The 26695-nt window shown below is 49.8% G+C and overlaps 1 protein-coding gene across 1 annotated transcript in view; it reads left to right on the top strand.

The window, feature by feature from the left end:
- The window catches only part of MYO7B (myosin VIIB), a 1466289-nt gene that overhangs the window by 801988 nt on the left and 637606 nt on the right, over positions 1-26695 (top strand). The window contains exon 24 of the mRNA XM_069617875.1: positions 24894-25058. Coding sequence (XP_069473976.1) covers positions 24894-25058 — 165 coding nt within the window. The remainder of the gene's footprint in view (positions 1-24893; positions 25059-26695) is intronic.

Below are 26695 nucleotides of genomic sequence, written 5' to 3'. Positions count from 1 at the left end.
CGGAGGAACCAAGACTGTCTAATCCCTCAGTGCAGGTGTCGCAGACAGAGGAGTGTCCACATCAGAATCACTCACCCCTGACACATGGACTTGATGGTCATCCAACTCAACATGGACGTCAGAGTCGTCATCAAGGCTGGACTCATAGGCAGCCAGAGACAAGATGGACTGCAGCACTTGGGGGGGTTTCGTGGCCTACCACCCCACGACCCCCACTAGTGCCGGGTTGATGTGGCGTTACCAACCCTGTGTCTGGCATGACAACACCATCCTCTGCCTCCATTGCGTCATCACCTGAAAAATAGAGAGGAAAAGGTCAATACACATGTCAGAAGCACACGACACACACACACACCGACAGCAAAGGCATCAGGCAGACATGTGACACACAACATATGACCTGGCATGCATGCTGGGTCTACTTTGAATAGCTTCTGTGATCAGACCTGTTGAAAGGTGGCAGTTTCCATGGAAGTGGGTCTATGCAGTGCAGAAAATGTGTACGCCACTCACTACCTACATGTACAAGCACTACATGGTGTGTGCCAGGAAATGTGAAGGCAGTGCAATGTCAAAATCAGACATCACGTGCATTGTGCATTCAATGTGTACCATGTCCAGAAGCCAAGCACCCCTCCACCCCAGTACCAAAGCAGGGATGCCTATCATGGTATCAAAAGGCTGACCATACACCTGTGTATTGACAGGCAGTGTTGACTGGCATCAACAGCTTCATGTGATTCAAATGACAACACTGCAAATGATGCTGGGACAGTGGGCAGGACACATGATGGAAACTCCGGAGGCCGCCCACGTGTGAAGAAGACACAACAAGAGTTGGACAGAGTCATTGGCCATTGAACAGGCTGAGGTCTGTGAGCCACACAGATTGTCAGAGCCTAAACATGTGTGCAACGCAGGACTGAGGCACAGTTGACATGGGAAGGCTGATGAGATGGCAGGCAATGTATGTAACCAAGGACTGATATTACAGTGATCATCCAGTCAAGGACACATAGGGGCATGCGTGCAATGCACATGGAGCATGAATGGGCACTCATGTCCCTGCGGGACATCTGACCCATGCACAGTACAAGTGAGATACCCTGCATCGAGTACTAAGGCTGTACGACATGGCATATGTCTGGCAGATTCTACGCTGGAAGTTAACATCTACACAGGACACATGGACAAGAAACTACACCTTGGCAAGATTGGAGCAGACCAGTGCAAAGGTGGAACTGGGGTGCAGAGTGGCGGAGGAGGGGCAAGGGAGCATGCCTACATGGAGTCCCGCATGCAGGCAGAGGAGACATGCATGACGGTAGCATTGCATTACTTACACATCAGAACCATGTACACGTCACATGTAGCAGCAATCATGCACAACACATCCCACAAGTGAAACACACACGTCCTCAACAAACACGCATCAACACTCACTGGACTGGGCATCAAAGTCCAGCTTCTCTCCCACTCCTTCGACCAATTCAGGTGGTATGAACTCCGCAACGAGAGCCTCATGCGGAGTGAGTTCTTCCTCCTCTGGTGCAGGCCCACCGCCAGTCACCAGAGTCAAGTTGTAATTTGAGGCACGCTTGGCCTTAGTGCTGCGCTTGATGTCATTCCAACGCTTTTTGCACTCCTGCGCCGTGCGCACCTCATGGCCGAATGAACTGACATGTTCCGCAACATGCTTCCAGTGGGTGTCACGTTGGGCAGCCGTGGTCTGATTATTGGCACCCACTAGCATGTCACGGCTGTGGCCCCGCACGTAGACCACGAGGAAGTCCAGTTCCTGCTTACAGAAAGGCTTCTTCCTCGATGTGCAGGAGGTCGTGGCTGTGTGTGGGGTCCCAGCCTGTGCTGCAGGTGCAACCTTCCTCCTCTTGGACTGTGGCGCAGACCCTGGCTGGCTAATGCCGCCCTGACCAGCATGGCCAGTGGGTTCGGTGGATTGAGCCAAGGGAGTGGCAGGTGGAGGGATGACCAGAGGCCTGACTTGTGTCAGTGGCAGCTGGGTGCCCACTAATGGACCCTGCGCAGCAACATCAGCTGAGGTAGGGTGGTTGGCCGCAACGGTCCTGGTTGGCAGACTCACAACCAGGGTGCTGTTGGGTGCATCTGCCCCTGCACTTGCCAACACCCGGCTGTTCGGGGCAGCAGATGACATGACTGCCTGTCATGATCTCTGCTTCCAAAAGGTCAGGGTTTTCCCAACTCCCTTGGAAGCAGATCCATAACCCAGGTTCTGAGTGCCAACCAGTCCCAATTGGGACCTTTTGGACCCAGTCCTGGCGCCAGTGGCACCAGGCTCATAAATATGCCCAGTCCCAGCGCTGGAAGCGCCGGGCTCATAATGCTTGGGTGGACTTACCTGCAGCAGACCATGCTGCTTACTTGCCTGCCAGTTGAGCCTCTGCTCCTCTTCTGTTTGGAACTACTTTTCCTGTTGGGTGGGGCTGGAGCCACTCCCTAGATTCAGAACACTGGAACTCTTCTGGAAGGCAGGAACTCTTTTCTTACCAGGAACTCTTTTCTTACTTAGGCGTGGCTGTGGAAGGAGACACCTAAGCACTACAGGAGGCTATTTAAACCACACCCGGTGGATGAATCTTGCTTTGCGTTATTCTGCATCCTCTGCAGCAGAACGCTCATCGTGTCTTCTGCATCGGATCCTGGGCCTAAGGAAAAAGGCTTACCATCCTGAATCCAGTCTTCAGCAACACCTATAAAGACAAGAAAGAACAGGTTAGCATTCCGGCATCTGAAAGACAAAGGCTTACCTACTCTTCGTGCGCTCCGGAGGTCTTCACACTGCATTCCGGCATCTGAAAGACAAAAGCTTACCGACTCTTCGCACTCTCCGGAGGCCTTCGGCGCTGCATCCTGCATCTGAAAGACAAAACAAGGTGCGTTTAAAGACATTGGGGAACTTTAATACTCACGTGCCATTACTCCTTTCCACATCAACCCCAGTGGGTATTCCGGCACCCTGCAGCCGCTCCGAACTCGTACCTGCAAAATAAAAGACAGAGCGCATCGTGAAGCAGGCAACAAGCGCTTACTTACGTGCTTCCAGGCGCTTCTATTCATCATACGGACTCCATCTTCAACTCACTTCAGCCCGTCATCCGCCATCGCCGGAACCTGCAAAATAAGAGACATCATTGCTAAAGACTTTAAAGACAATAGAATTACTCGAAACTTACCGTTCGTGCAGTAAACGACGGACAGCAGTCCTCTGAAGTCAAGAGGCCTGCGCTACCGATCCAGCGAAGAAACTGATTACAGCACCCTGCCCCGAGGCAGATGGAGAGCTCGGCATTCACTTACCTAAGGTGAGAGCGTTAACCTTTGGGGGTCTACAGGAGAGCAAAAAGGGAAGAGATAGGGACACCCCCAATAACCCCAGTTCATTAATCCCATATTTTCTGTCTGCAGACATCTTACTCTTGAAGTCAGGCATACAGTGCACAGAGGTCCAGCCCAAAGAGCCAACCGGGTGCTACACATCACCTTTGAAGATACGGTAGTCGCCCAGTCAAGACCGGCGCCTCTGCGAGAATCAGGTGAGCGTTACAGAACGCAAAGCCTACCGCAAAACTCTCGCCCAGGCGCTATGGAAACCTCGGATACTGACCACCTAGCCCGGTTACTTGGGGAACTAAGGGCAGAAGTGCATGCAGCTCGTCAGGAAACGAATGCTCTAAGAAGGGAACTAATTATTTCCAAAGAGAGAACAGACGGTCTTGCTAGACAATTGCTACAGTCACAAGCCGGACAAACCCCGTTACCCGCATCAGGGGCAAATCTTCCTTCAACATCCTCTATGAATCCAGTGCAGATCAACCTACCTGGGAATGTACCTCTGGCTCCGCCCAAACGATTTTCTGGTGACCCAAAGAGGTTTGCAGTATTTATCAATCAGTGCCGGTTGCACTTCTTATGCCGGCCAGCAGCCTTTCCAACTGATCAAGCTAAAGTAGCTTTTGTACTTTCGTACCTTAGTGGCAATGCGGCAGACTGGTCGATCCCTCTAGTTAATCAAGATGATCCGGTTCTCCATGATTTTCAAGCCTTTCAGCTTAGTATGGAAAAACTGTTCGCAAGACATTCACAGGGGCAGGCCTTGGACAATGAGCTTCTTTCGTTGCGACAGGGTAATCAAGACCTTTTGGCTTATATTGCATCTTTCAATAGACTAATAGTGGAAACTCAATGGCCTGAGGACAAAAGGATTATGCTGTTTTACAGAGGTCTACGTGGAGAGCTCAAAGACGTTTTAGCCCAAGTAGTGAATCCCCCACAAGACTGTTCGGATTATATAGACTTGGTCGTTCAAATAGATCATAGACTGCAGAACAGGAAGGCCGACCGTTCCAAGTTTGATGCTCGAGTATTTTCCAAACCGCCAACTCCTTCCAAAGGAGTAGGCTCCGGGGAACCCATGCAAATTGGGGGTCTGAAAGGTCCTCTAACACAAAAGGAGCGGGAAAGGAGAAAACAGTTGCAATTATGCCTATATTGCGGAAACTCAGGGCACTTTCTTCGAGACTGTCCGGTGAAACCTGCCAAGAAGGCAGTAGGAGCTGCAGTTACCAAAGTTACAAACTCTGAGCAGGGAAACGACCTCGCCCGACAAGAATAGAGGTCCTCTTGCCGAGCGTGAAAACCAGTTCCGTGACCTCGCATTTCGTGATACCTATGGTCCTCATTAGCCCTGATAATCCGGATCGATTACATGCAATTGAAGCTTACGTCGACAGCGGTGCCATCGGCAATTATGTGGATCATGAAATGGTTTTGAGGATGAATCTAACTCTTTGTCCCAAGGCTGTAAAGGACGTCATTACTACAGTGGATGGTACGGAGATAGCCTCCGGGCCAGTAACGCATACCACTCAAGAAGTGACGCTAGTAAGTCAAGATGGACACCATGAGAAGATTGTGTTCGATGTGATCAAGGCCCCTCAGTTTCAGATTATTCTAGGAATACCTTGGTTAGAGAAACACAATCCTATGATCGATTGGCGAGCAAGAACGGTCCAGTTTCCAGAATGTGTCTCTACTTGTCACCTTCCAACTGGTGTTGCACTGGCAGCAATTTCTTCAGAGACTCCCCAGTTACCTCCCGAATACCTTGAATACCAAGATGTTTTCCGGAAGGATCAGGCTAACACTCTACCTCCTCATAGGTCTTATGACTGCCAGATAGACCTGATACCTGGATCTACTCCTCCTTGTAGTAGAATTTATGCTCTCACCGAGCCTGAGAACCTTCACCTTCGACAATACCTGGATCAATACCTGGCGAATGGGTTTATTCGTCCTTCCAAGTCCCCTGCTTCTTCAGCTTTGTTCTTCGTTCCAAAAAAGGAAGGAGACCTTAGAACTTGTATCGATTATCGCTCCCTAAACCAGATCACCGTTAAGAATAGATATCCGTTACCTTTGATCCCTGAACTCCTGGACCAAGTCAGAAAAGCATGCATATATACAAAGCTGGATCTTAGAGGAGCTTACCACTTGGTACGAGTAAAAGAGGGCGATGAATGGAAGACTGCCTTCCGCACCAAGTATGGGCTATTTGAATATCAGGTCATGCCCTTCGGACTTTGCAATGCCCCGGCCGCCTTTCAATATTTTATGAACGATGTCCTCAGAGAGCTCATAGATGTGTGTGTTGTTGTTTACATCGACGACATCCTCGTTTATTCTTCATCGGAATCTGAACATCGGAAACACGTGAAAATGGTCCTCGAAAGATTGCGTCAACACAAGCTTTTCGCTAAGTTGGAAAAATGTGTTTTCAACGTGACTGAAGTTGAATTCTTGGGGTTCATATTATCACATGGCGGAGTACGTATGGATTCAAAGAAGGTCGATGCAGTTCTCAAATGGCCATCACCATCCTCCGTAAAAGGTGTGCAAAGCATGTTAGGCTTCGCTAACTTTTACCGCAGGTTTATCCCCGAATTCTCTCGAATAGTCCAGCCCATCACTGCCTTGTTAAAGAAAAACAAACGTTTTGAATGGTCTACCGAGGCGGAACAAGCTTTCCAGGATTTGAAGACTAAATTTATCTCTGCACCAATCTTAAAACACCCTCGCCCCGAACTCCCCTACATCGTGGAAACTGATGCTTCAAGCCTTGCCATGGGGGCAGTTCTATCACAAAAGGACCCGGTAACCAATCAGTTGCATCCCGTGGCATTTTGGTCCCGCAAATTCTCGCCTCCGGAAATCAATTACACGATTACTGACAAGGAACTTCTGGCTATCAAGTCTGCCTTTAAGGCTTGGCGGCATTATCTGCTGGGGGCCCGACACACCGTTACTGTGATTACGGATCACCGAAACCTGCAATATTTGAAAACCGCAAAAGCCCAATCCTCTAGACAACTCCGTTGGGCATTATTCTTTGCCGAGTTTGACTTCATAATTACCTATCGACCTGGTACAAAGAACGGTAAAGCTGATGCCCTTTCTCGGATGGGAGTGGAAGAACACTTGATCAACCCTAAACCTGTACCAATCATTCCCGAACAAAGAATTCTGGGTGTAATCGCCACAGAATCCATAGAGGAAGTTAAGGATAAAGCCAGGCAACTTGTAACTCCAGCTGACATACAGAATTGGCATCTGCAGGGAAAGGACTTTGCAGTAAAGGACAACTTATTATATTTCCAAGAACGATTATACCTACCCAGCACAGATTTACAGAAAAAAGTAATCTCTTGTTATCACGATTCTTTAATGGAAGGTCATCCCGGTATGGCCAAGACCTCAGAAAAGATCAAGCGCTACTTCTGGTGGCCGTCTTGGAAAAAAGATATCAGAGCCTTTATAATGTCCTGTGGAGTATGCGCCCAAAACAAGAGTCAAAAGGAAAGACCAGCAGGCCTCTTACGCCCTATTTACATCCCACCTCGACCTTGGCATACGCTTTCTATGGACTTCATCACCGATCTACCTCCATGCTCCGGATACAATACGATTCTAGTAATCGTGGACTTATTCTCCAAGATGGCGCATTTCATTCCGCTCAAAGGCTTGCCAACAGCAGCAACTCTGGCCCGAGAATTTCTCGAAAACATCGTCCGACTGCACGGTTTTCCTTCGGTTCTAATTTCGGATCGAGGTAGTCAATTTATTTCTCATTTTTGGCGAAGTTGCTGTCGGTCGGCTCAAATTGATGTGAGACTATCGACCAGTCACCACCCTCAGACCGACGGACAAACCGAGAGGACCAATCAAACTCTGGAACAGTATTTACGCTGCATGCTGCAACAAACTGAAAAAACTTGGAAAGACATCCTTTGGATAGCCGAATATGCCTACAATAACTCTGTCCATTCGGGAACTGGGAAAACCCCGTTTTTTCTTTTGTACGGCAGTCACCCTCGAACCTCGGAGTTGGATCCCCTCCAAGATCTTGAAACACCAGCAGTAGACTACCTGCATTCTACAATCACCCAAGCCTTTAAGGAAGCTGTTTCTCACCTTCAAAGGGCTAAAGAACAATACAAGAAAGGAGCAGATCAACATCGGAAGGAAGCCCCTCAATATCAAGTAGGGGATCAAGTCTGGTTATCCACCAAATATCTACCCCTAAAAGGGCCACGCACATTCAACCCAAGATACCTTGGTCCCTATTTCATCACTACCATAGTAAACCCAGTAGCGGTCAAGTTGGACTTGCCTCCGCACATGAAGATACATCCGGTCTTCCACGTCTTCTTATTAAAACCCGTGCAACCTCAAACCCGACTAACTAAATCTCCAAAACCTATCCTAGTTGATGGAGAACTCGAGTTTGAAGTCAAAAGCATTCTGGACTCCAAGATCTCCAAATCTAAACTATTTTACCTAATTGACTGGAAAGGCTACGGCCCCCAAGAGAGATCCTGGGAACCTGCTGAATATGTCCACGCTCCTCGCCTAATCAAAAGATTTCACCGAACATTTCCTGACAAGCCAAAACCCCCGGAGAAGCCCGGTTTGGGAGGGGCCTTGAGGGGGGGTACTGTCATGATCTCTGCTTCCAAAAGGTCAGGGTTTTCCCAACTCCCTTGGAAGCAGATCCATAACCCAGGTTCTGAGTGCCAACCAGTCCCAATTGGGACCTTTTGGACCCAGTCCTGGCGCCAGTGGCACCAGGCTCATAAATATGCCCAGTCCCAGCGCTGGAAGCGCCGGGCTCATAATGCTTGGGTGGACTTACCTACAGCAGACCATGCTGCTTACTTGCCTGCCAGTTGAGCCTCTGATCCTCTTCTGTTTGGAACTACTTTTCCTGTTGGGTGGGGCTGGAGCCACTCCCTAGATTCAGAACACTGGAACTCTTCTGGAAGGCAGGAACTCTTTTCTTACCAGGAACTCTTTTCTTACTTAGGCGTGGCTGTGGAAGGAGACACCTAAGCACTACAGGAGGCTATTTAAACCACACCCGGTGGATGAATCTTGCTTTGCGTTATTCTGCATCCTCTGCAGCAGAACGCTCATCGTGTCTTCTGCATCGGATCCTGGGCCTAAGGAAAAAGGCTTACCATCCTGAATCCAGTCTTCAGCAACACCTATAAAGACAAGAAAGAACAGGTTAGCATTCCGGCATCTGAAAGACAAAGGCTTACCTACTCTTCGTGCGCTCCGGAGGTCTTCACATTGCATTCCGGCATCTGAAAGACAAAAGCTTACCGGCTCTTCGCACTCTCCGGAGGCCTTCGGCGCTGCATCCTGCATCTGAAAGACAAAACAAGGTGCGTTTAAAGACATTGGGGAACTTTAATACTCACGTGCCATTACTCCTTTCCACATCAACCCCAGTGGGTATTCCGGCACCCTGCAGCCGCTCCGAACTCGTACCTGCAAAATAAAAGACAGAGCGCATCGTGAAGCAGGCAACAAGCGCTTACTTACGTGCTTCCAGGCGCTTCTATTCATCATACGGACTCCATCTTCAACTCACTTCAGCCCGTCATCCGCCATCGCCGGAACCTGCAAAATAAGAGACATCATTGCTAAAGACTTTAAAGACAATAGAATTACTCGAAACTTACCGTTCGTGCAGTAAACGACGGACAGCAGTCCTCTGAAGCCAAGAGACCTGCGCTACCGATCCAGTGAAGAAACTGATTACAGCACCCTGCCCCGAGGCAGATGGAGAGCTCGGCATTCACTTACCTAAGGTGAGAGCGTTAACCTTTGGGGGTCTACAGGAGAGCAAAAAGGGAAGAGATAGGGACACCCCCAATAACCCCAGTTCATTAATCCCATATTTTCTGTCTGCAGACATCTTACTCTTGAAGTCAGGCATACAGTGCACAGAGGTCCAGCCCAAAGAGCCAACCGGGTGCTACACATCACCTTTGAAGATACGGTAGTCGCCCAGTCAAGACCGGCGCCTCTGCGAGAATCAGGTGAGCGTTACACTGCCCCAGGGACACGTGTCTTGGTCTGAGCAGCTCAGCGTGCCCCTATGGTTTCCCCCCTGGCCTGTTGGAGATCTACCAAGGGCTCTTCAAGTGCCAACGCAGCCTGCGCTGGCAGACCCTGAGCCTGGGTGGCAGTGTCCACAGCTGCACCTGCAGCTACCACCACCATTGGGCCCGTGGCAGTCGATGGAACGGACTGCCGGGTCATATGGGTGCCAGTGCCAGATGCAGGAGCTGCATCCCCTGGAACCACAGGGGGTGGTGGCATGGCTGCACCGACACATGGCACATCATTGTGCTCAAGTGGCGCACCCCTGCCTCTTCCCCCTCTGTGGCTGCCCTGGACACCCTGGAGTCCCCCTACTCCCTGGTCACCACGGCCACGTCCCCGACCACGCCCGCCACGAGGAGTACTCCCAGCTGAGGCGCCCCTCACCTTTGGTGGCCTCCCAACCATGGCACAGATGTAGTAGTGCTGGCACAGATGGAGTGGTGCCAATGGGAGGTGTACACCACAATTGACCTGAGCAATTGGGGTGAAGGGGGTGGGAAGCAAGATGTTAACAGCCCCCCTGCACCTGCAAGGCTGTATGTGACCCTGGTGATGTGGTGACGGGTCACGCAACGCTCAGGCACCCCAAAACTGCAGTAAAACCGTGCACGCAACCCTGCAGCCTACGTGCGTGGATTGAACCTCCCGCAGTATGCGGTGGCACCCAGTAACACGAATAACGCGTACGCGTGGGACACGCAGGCTACTATGACATCAAAAATGGGTGCGATACACAGGGGCACCCGCAGTGGGAAAAAGAGCGTGTGTGACTCACCGTCTGACTAGCGCGATGCAGAAAAACACGCGTAGCCAATACCCCCGCCAAAAGAAGAGATACGTCCTTGAGAGCTGTGAAGTTGTGATGGCGCGCGAAACAACAGGACGCAGCAACACACGTCGGTCTCCACGAAAGGCACGTACAGCGAACTGCTGGGCCCGCTCACCTTTAACCCGTGCTGAGGGAAACGCACGCGCGCGTCACGTCACTTACGCGCATAGGCCCTTTCCTCGTATTACACGCGGACGTGCAGTTTCCACGCGCGCTTACGCGCATGGCCCTTTCCTCGTATTACACGCGGACGTGCAGTTTCCACGCGCGCTTACGCGCATGGCCCTTTCCTCGTATTACACGCTGACGTGCAGATTTTTCACGTGCCAAATCACTCCGTATCAAGCTGGCCACGCGTATGCACACGGAAGACCACGCTCCTGCCCAGAAGGCCGAACTACTGCCCCCCAGGGCCCCGAGCACGCTCCCACCTGCCATCTGCTGCTGCCTGACTGCCTGCTGCCCACGTGCACTGCCATTTGCTGCCTGCACATCAGCCAGGGGTGCTGTTGCTGTGACCACCCCTGCTGGAACCGAAGACTCCCGACTGGGATTCCATCGCTCCACAGCCCAGCCCCAGGACCCAGTTGCCCACCCACTCCTGTTTCTGGTGTTGTCATGTCGGGGCAAACACCATCTGTGACCACTGACAACCCCCGGCCAGAGAGGCAGAGGGGCACCAGCTTCAGTGCCACCGAAGTTGGTGTCCTGGTGGAGCAAGTCCTGGGGCAGTATGATGCCCTCTTCGGAAGTTCCCACGCCGACAAGGAAGGACAGACTCGGATCTGGACTGACATCGTGACTGCCATCAACGCGGAGGGGGTGGCAGTCCGCGACTTCCAACATGTCAGGAAGCGCTGGGAGGACTTCAGGTCCAGGACTCTGAACAAGGGCCGGCGCCTCTTGAAGGCAGCGGATGCCAAGGGGCGCCGGGGCCACTTGTCGGAAGAACAGATGAGGGTCCTGGAACGCATATCCCCAGCGCTCCACGTCCAGGTCCTAGAGAAGCAGACCCATCTGGAGTCGAGCGGTGAGTGTACATGCATCCTGATTGTGAGCAGTGCGTGTGGTGATTATTCGGTAGTGTGCAGGTTGCACATCTGTTTGTATGGGGTCGAGTATGGGTGGGGGTGTACAGGGCCGTGAGGCTGACACATGCGAGGGCTGTGATGTGTGAGACATGGATGGTGCTTGTGTGTGTAGGCTTGCATGCCAAATGCAGTTGTGTGGGCACACATGTTTGGATGAATGTGTATGTGAGTAGACCTGTCCGTGATGTCACGCATGTATGTTGTTTTCGGCTGCATGTATCAGCACTGTGTACATGTGCATGTGTGTGTATTTGACAAGGGTGCAACAGTGATGCCACATGGATGCATGTGACAGCGGTATGTGGAAGCCTGATTGGCAGATGTGACATGGATGGCCGTCTGAACAGTGCGACACTTGGCAGGGGTGTACACATGCATGCAAGTGTGGTGGTGTGTGTACATGTGTGGTGCACTTCCTGTGTTGCATGTGATGTCTGGCTCCCCTTTGGCTGCTCATGCTGTTGTATGTGTATGGATGGTGGTGGCAGTTGCGATATGGCTGTGGTATGGCTCTTGTGTGCGAGTTGTAATGACATGTGTGTTGGGGATTGTGAGGACCTGGTGGAGGCTGCCCATGGTGGCTGGGGGGTGGGGGTGATAGGGGACATGAGTGGGGGCCTGGTGGGGGCTGGCCATGGTGGCTGGGGGGTGGGGTTGGTGGGAGACATGGGTGGGGGCCTGGTGGAGGCTGCCCCTGCACTGCTGGGGGGTGGGGGTGGTGTGAGGCATGGGTGTGGGCCTGGTGGATGCTGCCCCTGGTGGCTGGGGGGTGGGGGTGGTGGGAGACATGAGTTGGACATGGGTGGGGGCCTGCTGGCAGGTGCCCCACAGTGCTGGGGGGTGGGGGTGGTGGGAGACATGAGTTGGACATGGGTGGGGCCTGCTGGCAGGTGCCCCACAGTGCTGGGGGGTGGGGGTGGTGGGGAACATGAGTTGGACATGGATGGGGGCCTGCTGGCAGGTGCCCCTGGTGACTGGGGCGTGGGGGTGGTGTGAGACATGGGTGGGGGCCTGGTGGAGGCTGCCCCTGGTGGCTGGGGGTGCAGGGGGACATGCGTTGGGGGGGAGTAGTGCAAGTTGACATGTGGGTTGGCTGGTGGGCATGGGCATGGTGGGTGGGGTGCCTGCATGACATGTGCTGGGTAGGCCCCTGTGGTGTGAGCCACCTGCAGGGGCCGTGGAGGGTGTAGAGGGAACACCTGGGAGGACCCACACGTGCAATTCAAGTGTGCTGCTCCCCGCGCACCCCTGTAATACACGTACCCTGTTGATATCGCGCACACCTGTAATTCACGTACCCTGATGGAATTGCGTGTGTAACTTCCCGCGCACCCCCGAAATACACGTACCCCGCTCAATCGCGTGTGTCACTTCCCGCGCGCACACGAAATACGCGTAGCCCGCTCCCCCAGGCCCGATCGCGTGAGAAAGTTCACGCGAACCCCTGAAATACACGTAGCCCGCTCCCCCAGGCCCGATCGCGTGAAAAAGTTCACGCGAACCCCTGTAATACACGTAGCCCGCTCCCCCAGGCCCGATCGCGGTAAAAAGTTCACGCGAACCCCTGAAATACATGTAGCCCGCTCCCCCAGGCCCGATCGCGTGAGAAAGTTCACGCGGACCCCTGAAATACACATAGCCCGCTCCCCCAGGCCCGATCGCGTGAAAAAGTTCACGCGAACCCCTGAAATACACGTAACACGCTCCCCCAGGCCCGATCGCGTGAAAAAGTTCACGCGAACCCCTGAAATACACGTAGCCCGCTCCCCCAGGCCCGATCGCGTGAGAAAGTTCACGCGAACCCCTGAAATACACGTAGCCCGCTTCCCCAGGCCCGATCGCGTGAGTAAGTTCACGCGAACCCCCGAAATACACGTGCCCCGCTCGCACAATTGCTGTATGTTGCCACTTTTGTAATGCGCAGGGACGCTACCGCCTGCCTTCGTGTGGCGGACGTGTATCGGCTTGTGCGTGTCTTTCGCTGTGCGTGGCTTTGCCCTATTCGGTTCCATGAATACGTGTGGTTCGGGTGCGTGTGGGCGTTCCCTCTGCTTCCCTGCAGTACATCCTCAGTTACGCCCTTGTTTTCGCAAGTTGTTCCCCATTCCGCGCATTACGCCCCGTGTTCCGCCCACTTTCTAGTGTATGCGCAGAGGTTGTGCGCTTTCACTGTGCGCGTCGCGCACGTCTTTCGGGATGTTGCAGTGACGTGTGCGCCATGCACGGGTTTGGCGCACATCCCGAGGAAGACACGCGCAGGGACTTCCATGAATCGCACGCGTGCGAGTGCGCCTCTTTTTTTCCGCTTGAGCCTGCTTGCGCCTGCTTGCGCCTGCTTGCGCGTAGATTTTCGGCGCACGTTTGTTCCATGAATCGGCCCCTAAATCCCTACTTCAGAAACTCTGAGGAAGTGGGAGTTGCTTTAATAAACAAGTTTTCAGTTGTAGTTAGTTTTCTCATTCTATCAAAGCCATATTATTTGGCTTCGTAAATGGCAGACAACCATGCTTGCATTTTGCACTTCAAGGACTTATGAAATGGCCTGTATAGCTTGGACAAATACAGGGTGGCATCTGCTCTTCGACGTCATGTAAAAGCATTTTTTACAAGTTGTTCTTGCGCTTGGCCCTTTTCCTGGAACTGAATCCCAATTAGTAGATCTTAGTATCAGCTTCATACAAGTTCAGATTAATGCAGCACCCCTGATGACAAATCATATCATAAAGGTGTCATCGGTCCAAGATCCTATGCTGTCTGTTGCATTTGTTTGCTGTTTTTACATTTTTTTAAAACAATTTGTGCTAAATCCTTAGACATTTTAAATCAGCGTTTTGACTGCAGAAATAATATGAGGACCAGGCTGTCCAGTGATATGAATTTTAGGGACTATGGAGGGGTTTCTTGAAGTTGGATAAGCTTCTCTAGGATGCTGCTTGGCTCTGATTTCATCCTTTGTTTCAGTGCTTCGTGGTGTTCAGTGGTGGGGTCCTCATTCATTGAGGCCATAGTAGTGATTTGTTTTAAGTACCTGTCTTCTTGTGTTAGGGTTTTTGCAACACCCCATTTGTCTTCAGATAACACTCATGTATTGAAAACAGACTTTGATCTTGGATAGAATATGCAAGTTAATAAAGAGTTAATCGATTTGTGAGCAAGATCAGCAAAATTGAATTTTTGAATGTGCGCCTGGGGCCTAGCCCGGAATCTCCTAATGTGAAACTTTCAACCACAGTAAGGTAGTAGCATTTACATGATTGATTCAGTTACACTTAAATGCTTAACCCAGAAACTTCAAAACCGCAACCCAGTAATTTTTTACCTTTAGATTTGATTACTGCCAGTTGTTGGTAATTGGCTTGAGCAAAACTGATGTCCATGCACTGCAGTTAGCCAAAGACTCCTCAGCAGGTTAGTGGCTGAAAGGGGTGCTGGGAACGCATCAAAACTTCTCCGGAATGGTGTTTAGCATGGATTCACATGCTCATGAATATTCCCCGTTGTCAGGCTGGGAATCCTCGGTAAAAGAAAAAACAGTTTCACTTTCACTTTGAAACTGTATTTCTCCTCTAAACCAATCACTGTCCTCTGGGTCATACTGCCCCATCCAATGACAGTCCTCTCCCTAAGCCCTGCCCCTGGCAGCCATCTTCAGATTTTTACTGCACGCTTCAGTTTTGGGAATCCTCGAGTTGCTCTCTGAGCTATTTTGTACTTTTTTCCCCATTTTTCGTGGAAAGGTTCTATTTTTGTTTCATCGGAGCCTGTGTGCTCCTATCTTCATCGACTGGCAATGGGGATCCATTGTCGGAGAAGTTGTGCGCTCCTCAAGGGCGCTTGTTCGTCAAAGTTTCTGGAAGGCCGTCTTGGGCAAACTTCACACCCTCCAACCATGACGGAGGAGAAAAAGGAGGGAAGGACACTTTTCAAGCCCAGCACCCAATGCAGGCTAAGGAACGTCTTTGTGGAGGACAGACATCTCAAGTGTCTATACTGCCTGTACCACAACAAGGATGGGTGCAAGATATGCCTGGGCTTCTCAAAGAAGATGAGGAAAGACAGATATATCAGGCTGACGGCATGGCCCAAGTCGGGCAGGGCCTCTGACCCATGCTCTGAGCAGGGTCATCCCTCACCCAGGACCGGTCAGTCCGAGGAGTGGTCTCCCTCTGGGAGGAGGTTGAAGTCCTTTGAGGACGCCCCATCCGTGGGGGTCCAAGATAAGGCCAAGAACCACAAGACCAATTCCGCTGGGTTCGCCGCTGATGCGGGTCACAGGTCGGATAGACCTCGATCGCCATTGCCTTCTGCCTCCTTAGCCAGCATGCCATCGGGTTCCAAGAGGAAGTGCTCCACCCCGACCTAGTTACAGAAGAAATTGGAGAAACAAAGGTCGGAGGAAGAGAAGAAGGCCTCACAGGCTCATCAGGCGCAGCCGAAGACGCAGTCGACTACTTTGTTGACATCCTCTGGGGCAACCGTTATGGTGAGTGGCACTGACCTGGCGAGGGTGGTCCATACAGTGCAGAGAGTCTCCCTGCCTCCCAGGCGTAACACGATAACTGAGGCAGCGGCGAAGGCTGCATGCACCCCTGGGGCGAAGGCACCGGGTCTGGTTCCGGTATACGCCCACATGAGGGAAAAAGGGGGTGGCGAGGAGGCCCCAAAGCAGCCCTCCAAGGCTTACGTTCAGCCAATGGACATCTCCACAGATGACGTCGACCAAGCATCCTTCCACACAGTCCACGAGGAAGACGACTGTGCAGGGTCTAGCAATCCACCATTCCCTCTTCAGCCGATGGACCTATCCATGGACATCCTGTCAACTCTCCAAACCCTAGTGACGGAGATCCAGCAGAGGTTGCCTCAAGCACCTGTTGTTCCGCAGGCCCCTGGCAAGTAGAGGAAGCATCACCCGACAACGCTGCATCAGCCTCCTCCACCACGTCGGGACCGACTCGAGCAGCGGACCCGGATACACACACGGACCCTGTTAAGGAGATGGCCACTGTAACTGACAAGGATGTGGACTTCCTCCTGGCAGATGGCGAATTGTCGCACCTGGACACCTCATAGAGGCTCTCCGACAGACAAGGTGGGATCAGTCCACTCAATGATTTTCAAGGCCAATGAGCTGTTCCAGCTGGTACCTGAGGAAACCAAAAAGGAGGGCTTGCTATACCAGTGACGGGAGTCCAAGAGGTAGACGATCATGGCTGTACCCTTTTCGGAAGACATTTGGAAGGAAGGCCTGGTCCTCTTGAAGAACACATGCACGGCTCCAACCAAACGATACAGGTTGGAGAAGAAATACAGGGGGCTGCACTCCGCACCCAAGTGTTTGAGGTCACAACCGTCGCCGGACTCTGGAGAGTCTGCCGCCGCAAGAAAATGTTCAGCCAACCCGCCATCCGCATCATCAGTCCCTCCAGACAACGAGTTGAAGAAGATGGACACCATGGGAAAGAGAGTTATCTACACGGCTGCATTCACAATCAAAGCAGCTAATGCTCTGGCTATCTTGTCCCGATACGACCCGGAGCTTTGGTACAAGCTGGGTCCTATCCTGGAATTCCTTCCTGACAACAAGAAAACCAAGGCTCTCGCCCTCTTCCAGGAAGGGGAGGTGGCATCAGACAATCCTATTACGGTGGCACTAAACATTACCAACTCGTGCTTCCAACAGATAGGAAATAGTGTTTGCATTTGTAGGCAGGGATGGTTGAAGGCCACTAACATTCGTCAGGACGTTCATACAAAGGTGCTGGACATGCCTTTTGATAGCCAAAACATGTTTGGGAAAGCGGTCAACGAATCTCTTCAAGCCATAAAGCCGGACACGGAGACAGGCTTCGTCGGCGAATGGAAAAAGATCACCACCGACAGATGGGTGCTGGACGCTCTCGCCCAGCGATACACCTTGGAATTCCAACGCCGGTGCCCTCGTATTCCACAGGTTCTCCTTCAGGAGCAGCACATCCCTCAGGTCCTGGAAGAAGTGTGAGCCATGTTACGGAAAGGGGTGATATAGCTCGTTCCCCAGCGGCTCCGGGGCTCCGGCGTCTATTGTAGAAACTTTCTGTTGGGGGTTGGAGATGTATGCCGTCTGAACAGGTACCTGAAGTCCCAAAAATTCAGGATGGTCACCTTGCAGCACATGCTCGGACAGCTGGAGGATGGGTATCTCTTGATGTTGTTGGACCTAGAGGATGCGTACTTCCATGACCCCATCCACAGGAAACATCGAAAGTTCCTACAGTTCATGTTACAAGGCCAACACTACCAGTTCAAGACCCTACCATTCGGCTTAAAGTCGGCCCCAAGAGTGTTCATAAAATGCCTGGTCCCGGTGCGGCCCATCTGCATCTGCAGGGCATACACGTATACCCGTACCTGAACGATTGGCTGATATGCGCCTGCTCCCGGGAATAGGCTGACGAGCACACGAAGGAGACCGCCCGGTTGCTGACGGAGCTGGTGTTCTGTGTAAACTATCCGAAGTCCTGCTTAACGCCATCACAGAACGTGCTTTTTCTCAGTGCCAGACTCAACACAGGGGCCTGCCTGGCGGCACCCTCGGAGGCGAGGCTAGCAGCCATTCAAGGGAAGATGCAGCCACTGTCACTGTTGAAGATGGCCATGGTTCAGGCCATCAAGTCGTCGCTGGGCATGATGCCGTCCTGCATCTACCTCATCCGTCTCTGCAGGTTGCAGATGCGACCCCAACAGGAATTCTTGGATGCACATTGAATACAAGTGTCTGGGAGTTTTGCGGACAAGATCCCCCTCAACAATGAGTTCCGGCGGGCGATAGAGTGGTGGGGGTGTGCTCCCACACCGCCCTGGGGATGGAATTTCAAACCCTGCCATACCAGGAGACGGTCACTACGGACACCTCTCTCGAAGGTTGGGGGGCTCACACCGGACGTCTACACACCACAAGTCTGTGGCTTTCGAAAGGGAAGGATCTGCCTGCACATCAACATCCTGGAGCTACGGGCAGTGTTCTGGGCCCTGATGTCTTTCCTACTGTCGCTGAAGGGCAAGCCGGTGAGGATCTTCATGGACAACACCACCACCATGTTCTACATCAGGAAGCTAGGGGACACTCGATCACCAGCACTCTCCAAGGAAGCTCAGAGATTGTGACACTGGGCCATCGGACAGGGGATGTTCCTCATCCCGCTCCACCTGGCAAGCATCAATAACACCATTGCATAATCCCTCAGCAGGGAACTGCGCGCCTGCCACAAGTGGGAACTTCGCCAGGATCAGGTGGACCATCTTTTCATCAAATCGGGCAGATCACTGATTGATCTTTTTGCCATGGCAGTGAACTTCAAATGCCAGAATTTTGCCAGCAGATGCCACCAACCGAGGAGCTTGGGGGACGCATTCTTCTTCCTATCAGAGGGTTTATTTCTGTATGCCTTTCCCCCATTTCCTCTCCTGCTACGTGTGATCAACACACTCAGGCAGCGTCAGTGCAGGATGATACTCATCTGGATCTGCTCACCAGAGAGGGAGGCGCAATCCTTCATCATGACTCAGGTTCCCTGAACCTGAAGGCATGGCTCCTGCAGCCTTAGAGTTGGGGGTTATGAGCTGACAGCGGACTGCAGGGAGTTCCTCACCAAAGCCAGGGCGTCGTCAACACTAAAGTGCTATGGCCATAAGTGGAAGCATTTTTCTATGTGGTGTCCGTCACAGAAGATTACCCCTCTGAGGGTCACGGCCCCACAGATTCTTCCATACTTGCTTTCCTTGGCAAAAGCTGGTCTGGCTCACGCCTCCATCAAGGTACACCTGGCGGCCATCTCATGCTACACCAGATCACCAGGAAGATCCTCATTGTGGTCCCACAGACTCGTAAAGGAGTTTCTCAAGGGGCTTCTTTCCCGCCGTTGAAGGCGCCTACCCTGGCATGGGAACTCAACTTAGTCCTGACAAGACTTATGGGGGGCACTTTTTGAACCTATGCATCAAGCCCCACTCAAGTTCTGTTGTGGAAGAAGGCATTCGTGGTGGCCATCACTTCAGCCAGACAAGTGGGTGAGATGCAGGCTCTGTCCTGCAAGCAGCCGAATCTGATTTTCCACGAATTCAGGGTGGTGCTGCGTACGCACCCTGCTTTCATGCCGAAGGTTCAGTTGGAATTCCACCTCAACAAGCCTTTGGTGTTACCTGTTTTCTTCCTGAAACCTTTGTCGTCAGTGGAGAGGACCTTGCATTCGCTGGATGTTTCTCGTGTCTTGAAGTTCCACGTGGCACGCACAAAGAGTTTTCGGAAGACTTCTCTATTGTTTGTGAAGTTTGGACCTGTGAATAATGGGAAGGCCTTATCCAAGGCTGGTATATATAAATGGGTAATCCCTATTTTTTGTTAACGGGGGGTCAAAACTGTAAGAAGGGATTTTCTATGGAGAAAAGGTTTGTGAAAAAACAGATCGACTACCCCTCTCTTTAAGTCCTGTATGGGTCACAGGTGAAGATGAAGGTTAACCTGTACAATTTGTTAGTAAGGTTATCGCCTTTTTGGGAAGAATTGCAAAAAAATGCTGCTAGGTACAAAAAATTCTATCTTTTTAATAGTCACAAGAATGCCTAAAAACGTTACAAGCTTAACAAAACATAGCAAACTTAATACATTTTCAATTAAAACATTCAGTCATCATTCATCTATTCTAACAGGGGAATACTACAACTTAAACAGCGGCGATAACCTTACTAACAAATTGTACAGGTTAACCTTCATCTTCACCTGTGACCTGTGACCCATACAGGACTTAAAGAGAGGGGTAGTCGATCTGTTTTTTCACAAACCTTATCCAAGGCTTCCATCTCAAGATAGCTCTCCGGCTGCATTATGCACTGTCATCGGTTGGTAAAAGGTCTCTGCCGGTGCCGCCCGAATGCCCATTCCACCAGAGCGATCGCTGCGACAATGGCGTTCCTTTCTGGTGTACCCCTACTCGACATCTGCAGGGCTGCAACGTGGAAGTCCATCCATACCTTCATGAGGTTCTACTGCATCGACAGGGATTCCAGGGAGGAGTCCAGAGTCGGCCAGGCAGTGCTTACCAGGGGTAAGTGTTGATTACTTCTGTTGAGCCTTGCTACCTCCCATGGTTGTATAATGTTTACTGCTGTGTATTCGTTATTTATGAGCATGTGAATCCATGCAGACCCCATGCTGGAGAAGGTTTAAGTTACTTACCTGTAATTATTGCTTTCCAGCATGGGTCTGCCATGGATTCACATGCAAACCCTCCCTCTGGCTCAGTAAAAATGTCATGCCACAGTAAGAAATGACTAGACTGGCTGTACCAAAATGCCAATCTAGCCACAAATACATATCATACCTGCTTTATCATTGATGACCATTATGTATTAGTGCACCCCTCTCCTGCCCCACCCTTCCCACACGCTCCCTCGCACTCTCCTCCTCCAACCCCCAAGATCAACTCCTCAACCCAATATTACCTCAACGTCTCTCTTCCTCGTCTTGGTACTTATATATGAGGCAAGGTGCTTCATAGTCAAGTACTAGGAAGAGGAAGAGTGGGACTAGGAGTAATAAAGATTACTGGTAAGCAATCCAGGTATTTAACACAAACACACACATTCACACACTAATTGCTCATTTACACATGAACTCATTCACCATTCACTCACACAAGCACACCCGGCTACCCAAACATCATGCACTCATTCACACATATTACATGATATATACACACACGTGCATTACATAATACACATGCACACACGCACACACACATACACTTTTACATAAAAAAAAGAATCCTTCCAAAATTCGTCCTCTGCAGCATGACTGTGGCTCCCATGCTCCAGCTCGTACACAAGGCCTGTCATGCGCAGCAGAACACAGGAGCCAGAGCCATCCATGTCCTGGGGGCTGTGGATGTGCTCGAATTTTAAAATTAATTAATTTCTTTTTGAAATCACTCTGACTGACTTCAAAAAGATATTTCCGTTACGGAAGTCAGAGTGACTTCAACAAGAATTGTTTTCTTTTTGAAATCAGAGCCCCTTCTCCAGGGGCAGCAGAGGCAGTTCCAGGGGTTGCATGAGGGTTGCCAGGGGTTGCAATTTTGACCCCTAGATTCCCCCAAATGACGTCCCTTAAGATTCGTGCTGCTTGTGCAGCCAATCTCCTGAGTGGGAAAACAAAAAATACAAAAAAATGAAAAAAAGATGGCTGCCAGTATCCCTTTTCCATTTCTAGTGCGTTTACCGGGATCGGAAAGTATAAGGTAAGGGGGAAGGTGTGGGGAAGGAGTTTGGTTGGTTTTGTGGGTGAAGGATGTGTGGAGGCAACAGAGAGAGGCTCCCTGTTACCTCCCCACATAAAAAAATAAATTGAAAAAATTGCACCACCTGGGGAAGGAACTTGGGTGGCTGGCACAGCAGTCTGAGCATGTATATCCTCGTCCTCTGTTCCAGCCACCTGCTTGGCTAATGGCCCTTCCCCGGGTGCAAATGTTAGATATTTCTGATCGAAATTGACATTCCTTTTCTTCAAATAAATACAAATGCAAATACTTGAGGTTCTAGCACTGAAAACTGTCATGTGCTACATGAATAGTACAATAAATAATCATGGTTATACCTTACAGGTATGAAACATAATATATCCATTTCAACACATAAACAAAATGATCAGGATCTCAATTGGCATTCCAGACTACTATTGGCAAGTTCTGTGAATCTTTGTTGCCAGTGACTTTAGTCTCATGCAATTCTTTTGCAATATTATTGTTATTTTAATTCCTAATTCATTTTTTACTGGGACCCTTCAGATGCACAAGAATTCCTTCTTGACTACACAGGGTTAAAGTGAATCTTATTAATGTGCAATCATTAATATGCTTTTTTATCCACTTCAAAGCATTTGCCAGTTTCATCAGCGATCAACATCCTCTTTCCTTGATATGGTGTGTCCTGCCCCATTGGACTAGAATGTCCATCCCCATATCCATCTGGAGAGAATACTGCAATTCCTGACTGTAGAAGAGCCTGATGACTGAATGAAAGCCGCCATGGCATTGACGCCATTTAGCAGTCTCAAAGAGTCCCAGCTGGTAGCCTATTAACTCCCTTGGTATGCTTGACCCTGCCCTTGCAACCACTGGTTTTAATATCAAGGGGGAAGTACCTTGAACACAAAGCAAACCCATCTCTACATGAGTCTCTCTATTTCCCTGGTGTGTCATTTCTGTAGGCCTGGACAGTTTACTAACAGCTCCTGTATGATTTGGACATGAAAAAGGGATGGCCCGCCTCTTATCATCATCACCACGCCAACAGGAAGTTCCAGCAGAGTGTGCGTGGGAAGAGAAGCGAGCAATGGAAAGAGCAGCAGCTGTTCTCACTGCTGGAAGGAGGAGGCTGTGCTGTGGATGCATGCTGGCCTCACCGTGGGTGATGGCTGTGCTAGCGGCGGGAGCCTGCAAGTGGCTTTGGGTGATCCACTTGAAGGTAGGAGTGGGAGTGGCAGTGCGGTCATGTGAGAAAGTGACTTAGCATGATGTCTATACCGGTTAGAAAAACATTAGTTGTCATTAGGTGGTATTACTGAGGGATTTGCCGCTGCACTCAGCATGTGATGGCACTACCTGGTCATGCAAGGCTCTACCTTAAATATGGTCACTATACCAGGTATTAGCGGCATTACTATTTGATGGCACTACCAAAGCATTTTTTATTGCACTTGGAATAATAAGGTTTACACCTTATTGCGACCACAATTAGTGATCTCTTAGCAAAGGTCCACTTTCAAATATCATGGCTTAGTAGAAACAAATGGCAAATGGCTGCAAGTTAATAACTGCTGAGCTATATCTGCTTTTATTACTATTTGATGGCACTACCAAAGCATTTTTTATTGCACTTGGAATAATAAGGTTTACACCTTATTGCGACCACAATTAGTGATCTCATAGCAAAGGTCCAGTTTCAAATATCATGGCTTAGTAGAAACAAATGGCAAATGGCTGCAAGTTAATAACTGCTGAGCTATATCTGCTTTTATCCTAATTCAAAAACATTTCCAGGTCATTGTTATTTTCAATGGAATGTATTACGATTTGATTATGTTTCCCAAGTTATGTTGACTCTCTAAGGTACGATGCTTTTTTATTATAGACCTGTTCAGTAAACAATGTCCCACCCATTCTGTGAGTTCGATTGTGGGTGAAAGAAACCTAGCTCCAGAACCCGACCTGAATACACATTAATGTAGCAATAGAACCCGAGGAGGGGGGGGCATAACTGGTCTGGTAATGCCCTGCGATGACAGTAACAAGACTTTCACATAGCCCCGGGGGCATTACCGTACCGGTAATACCTCCCTCTGATGGTTCTATTGCTATTATTACCCGGCACGTTGTGCCAGGGTGCTTATAGCTCTTTTTCTTGACCTGAGAAACGGCATTGAAACAGTTTCTCGACTCGAGGGAAAAAAAACAAAATAAATGGCTGCCAGGGATCTGGCAGAAGGGACTACACGTAGTCCCTTCTCTCTTTCCATGATGCCGATTGAAATTAATAGCAAAAAAAATAAACAAAGAAAATGGCCACCACGGAAAGGGAGAAGGTACTACATGTCTCCCTTTCCATGGCGGCTAATCGCACATTGGTGATGCACCGGAAAAAAACAGTCCTGTTCCCGGCGCCAGCGAGAGGCAGCGCTGCAGAAGGTAAGTGAGGAGGGGGGACTTAAATATGTGGAAAAGAGGGGTGCGGGAAAGGGGGCGCAGGGAGCACACTTAGCTGATTCCCGGTAAGGTCTTTCCCTGTGTGGTAAGGACACCGTTTCAAGCGTCCTCCTTGGCTGGGAGGCTGCCACACCCTATCCCCGCTGGGAACTAATCCCGGTTAGTCAATGTAGAAACATCTGGCATTCTCTGCTTCAATACAGTTACCTGAGCCTCCTTCCTTTGCTCTTATACGCCTATGTTAACTGTCTCCCATGTGACATATGCTGATTTAGCAAATCACATAGCTTGTCTGTTCCTACTATCACGCACATGTCCATATGTGCCTGTTTCTATTTTCTGTCACTTTGTCACTTTGCAATTTAATAAAGTTTCTACATTTAATCACTCTGCTACCTGTTGCTATGTATTAAACCATACTGTCATATAGTGGTGAAAGTGTGTGTCTTTTATGTATATGTATTTTATTGGTTGTTAGAAATTAAGGTGCTCAGGTATATAAACTGAGCGATTATATAAGGGCAGAGCTTGGGTATCGGATGCCGCCAAGCACTTGGGCCTCATTTTTAGTGCTGTTACCTTAGCTCCTTTCCTGTCCATTGATATTGAGGGTATATCATGCATATTGATAGAGGGGTCAGGATTTAGGATTATTGGAGCTATTTTGTTGAATGCCTTTTTCTAATTCTCCGGTTTCTATGGCGTACTGGTTTTCTCTATTTTGATAGGTCTTGGTTCCCTTCACAGGCATCTCTGGCAGTTTGGAACATCATCCTTCGATTCATGGGGGACCTTCCAGAACCCACACTATTTGCAGCAAACTCCTACGACAGGAGTGGCAACTCAGTGATGACACAGATGACTGACACTCTGAGCAGGAAAAGCCATATCCAGCAAGGTGTCAGTGAGGAGGTAAGACAAAAGTGTTCTTCATGAGCTTTCATTGAGGGCCTTTTGAGATCTTATGCCTCATTGATTTATATTGCAAATCTGTGTGACCTCACGACATAGCTTGTCTCATCATCTTTAGTGAATGTTTGTTTGAGTATTGTCACAGTGTGCCTCACCATATATAAGTATTACCTGTAATACATTACAGCAGATTGTACGTCATGTGGTACCAGAGTGAGCCAGTGTGGGAAAAGGACAGGGTGCACCTCACCAAGTATCACACAGGGTATGTTATAAATATGAACAGTGTGTTTTTACAGACATGGGTGATAGTCTGTAATAGATACAGACAGAATGTCTTAGCATGTGTACTACTAGCCTGTCTACCATACAGAGAGACTGTGTCTCTCAAGGTATCTTTGAGGTGCCTTAACAAATAGACAGATGGTGCCTGACGAATTGAGAGTGTTCGTCCATTCTCTCCAGGGGCAGCACCACCTTTGATGCTAGGTAGGTGAGCATGCTCCGCAATCATTTCCCTAAGGGACTGGGCAAGTGGGACCTCACTGGGCGTGACTCCCCCTTAGGGAACAAGGACTCTCATTCCCACAAGGAACTCCCTATCCAAGCCATCTTATCTGCATATATAGGAATTCCCCCAGTAATGAATAATGTGCCCACCTGCTGTTTGGCTCCCGACAATGCTGAATCAACCATGTACCTGAAGGAAAAGGAAATATCCCTTTAAGAGTGAACTTGTCTATCAGATGTCAACCCTCAGTGGAACATATCCATGTAGTTCATAGTTCCCATCTATGATTATACATGTGGACTCTCGTTTCAAACAGATTATGAAACCAGGCTTCAAGAGGTGGGGGTATAAGTAACTGGGGCTATAATAGACAGGATAGTGTAAATTTGTGCTTTCAGATTTACTTTGCCTTATCAATTTTTTCAATTTGAGGATTAGATAGATAAGTTTATTTGCCTTGTTGCACAGCATTGGAGAATTTCCCTAACCCTGGAAAGCTTTCTCTTCACGCTCCCCATATTTTACCTCCATCCTAAGTAAACCACACCTATCTTTTCCTCATGGATACCTTTTGGGGAATGCTAAGATGGATGCTGACCTATATAGTATTATTGACTCTGCTGGCTTTGGGTGGATGATGTGACATCAGATGGGTTTGGGGTTGGTTGAGAGATCTCATTATGGAAGACCTACCCTGTTAGCCCCTTACAGGATGAAGTGGAAATAGTAAGAATAATTTTCTGGGAGTTGCAGTCACCAGGCACAGAGTACTTAGCAGAGCTCTGAGTTCTTGGTGCCTTCTTTTGGTCTGGCTGAGAACACCAGAAGAGAAGTGGCACTTCTAAAAGCTGTGTCTGCAGAACAATGTTAGAACTTTGTTAGTCTATGAGTTCCAAGTGTCTTCAAAACTGTTAAGCTGTCTTTAGGTGCAGCAGTGTCTACTGTAAAAGATTCCCAGTCCAGGATTAAGGGATATTTCCTCATATCTTTTTCAGGTAGCAAACAATCACAAGCCTTCTCTGACTATCCTATTTATATTCAAAGAGAAAGCTGTTGCTTGGTGCAATTCAATAAATCTTTGTTTAATTTAGAAAGATGTGCAGATTTCTAGGGGTTTTAATAAATA

Source organism: Ambystoma mexicanum, chromosome 10, assembly GCF_040938575.1.
Source record: "Ambystoma mexicanum isolate Mex_15411 chromosome 10, UKY_AmexF1_1, whole genome shotgun sequence".
Taxonomy (NCBI): Eukaryota; Metazoa; Chordata; class Amphibia; order Caudata; family Ambystomatidae; genus Ambystoma; species Ambystoma mexicanum.
Note: the sequence above shows the minus strand (reverse complement) of the source record. Positions and strands in the feature narration are given on the sequence as shown.